This window comes from Quercus robur, chromosome 4 (genome assembly GCF_932294415.1).
Source record: "Quercus robur chromosome 4, dhQueRobu3.1, whole genome shotgun sequence".
In the NCBI taxonomy this organism is placed as follows: Eukaryota; Viridiplantae; Streptophyta; class Magnoliopsida; order Fagales; family Fagaceae; genus Quercus; species Quercus robur.
This window is the reverse complement of record NC_065537.1, coordinates 43,876,748-43,878,372: the sequence shown is the minus strand read 5'-3', so window position 1 is coordinate 43,878,372 and position 1,625 is coordinate 43,876,748. Positions and strand designations below refer to the sequence as shown.

At 43.8% G+C, this 1,625-nt stretch overlaps 1 protein-coding gene across 1 annotated transcript; it reads left to right on the top strand.

The window, feature by feature from the left end:
* The first annotated feature begins 302 nt into the window (after nucleotides 1-302).
* LOC126721931 (uncharacterized) lies at nucleotides 303-1,160 on the top strand. The gene has a single exon (XM_050425021.1). It carries the CDS (start codon nucleotides 303-305, stop codon nucleotides 1,158-1,160), a length of 858 nt encoding a protein of 285 aa, XP_050280978.1.
* The last annotated feature ends 465 nt before the right edge of the window (nucleotides 1,161-1,625 follow it).

Here is a 1,625-nt window from a genome sequence, read left to right as displayed (position 1 = left end):
CCTTTTGAAATATTAGGGACTAAAAATGTTATTTTGACTTCGTTAGGGCTAAAAGATAAACATGAGAAACTGTGCTCTCTCCCTCATAGGAGTCTTCCCTCTCGGCCTAAATGAGAACTCCCTCCCCTTACTCTTTTAGGGTCTTTCCTTGGCCAACCATAAACCCAATCTATGTGCAGTAGTCAACACCCCCTCTGCTATGGAAGAAACAGTCTCGAATGACCTCCAAACCTCAAGTTAACCAAAGAAAAACGGGAAGAGATACGAATCACAAACACCAATCTAGTCACTCTCCTTGAAGAATGCTTATAAGCCTTTTCGGAAAATTGCTTTCAGATCGTCAACAGAATGTTCACGCCCTTAAGAACACACTCAAAACGGCTTGGAAGCTAGGGTCTGATCTAAGAATAGTCGAGGTAGGCAATGATATTCTGCAGTTCAAGTTCAGATCTAGATATCAAATGGAATGGGTTGAAAAGAGCGGTCCGTGGAACTTTGAAAACAACCTCCTCTTCCTGTGTCGCTGGAAAAAAGGTCTATCTTCTACAAACATAGTATTCATGCATACCCCTTTTTGGGTCCAAGTCTGGGGTCTGCCATTTGAGTTCATGAATGAAGAGGTAGGTAAAGACATTGGAGGCACAATCGGCAATCTCTTAGAAGTTGACAAATGCTCTTGGCAATCCAACCAGGCAAAGTTTATGAATATAAGAGTTGATGTTCACATAAAAAATCCTCTACAAAGAGGAGGCTATGTATCCAGCCCTAAGGGTGTCAATCACTGGGTAGCTTTCAAATATGAAAGGCTACCAACACTCTGTTCTATGTGCGGAAGAATCGGTCACGATATTAAGCACTGTTTAGAAACCACCAACGGGCAAGAGATAGAAAAACAGTATGGGGAATGGATAAGGGCTGGTTGGAACTCAAAGGGCGAGCAAAGCAGAACTCGAATCACTAGTAGCGAAGCCCAAACAACGACGGAGATGGAAACCGGCAACGTTGGATATCGTGTACCCTCTGACAACTCAAGCATACCCGAGTCAGTTGGTCTTGGGGAAAACAATATCTCTAAGGAAAATCCAGCGTTGGGGAATGTTCCAGAGGCAAGCATAGCGACAAACCAAACTGCTTTGCTTCTGCAAGTGGCAAAAAATTAGGATGGATGGGACAAGGCAGAAAATTTGAAACGTAACCAGAAAGGAAAAGGAAACTCTTGTGATTCGCAAGGAAAGGTGATCTTTGGCAACACCCAGGACCTTAAAAAAGATAAAAGGGATTTGGACTCTAGAATGGGTCAACCGCAATCATCCAACTTTGAAGCCTTAGAAGTGACAAGCCCATTAAGGCCAAAATTAGAACGCAGATACAAATCTGATGCCAACACCTTGGGGCACGACCCACCCAATAGCACCCAGCCAAAAAAAAAAAAAAAGATTAATCTAAGAAAATAGCTGGACAAAAAGCCCAAGATGATAGCCAGGCCTAAGACACCGAGTTGCTAGCTCCTAAGACTGAAGTGGGTTCTAAAAGACCAGGTACTTTTGAATCTTTAGAGTCCGAAGAAAATAGAGTCCAAAAACGCCTCTTCCATGTTCCCCCCCCCCCCCCCCCCCTCGGCCCTC

What these genes read in the sequence shown, in the direction of transcription:
- LOC126721931 (XM_050425021.1), top strand. Translation starts at nt 303, where the DNA reads ATGCTTATAAGCCTTTTCGGAAAATTGCTTTCAGATCGTCAACAGAAT.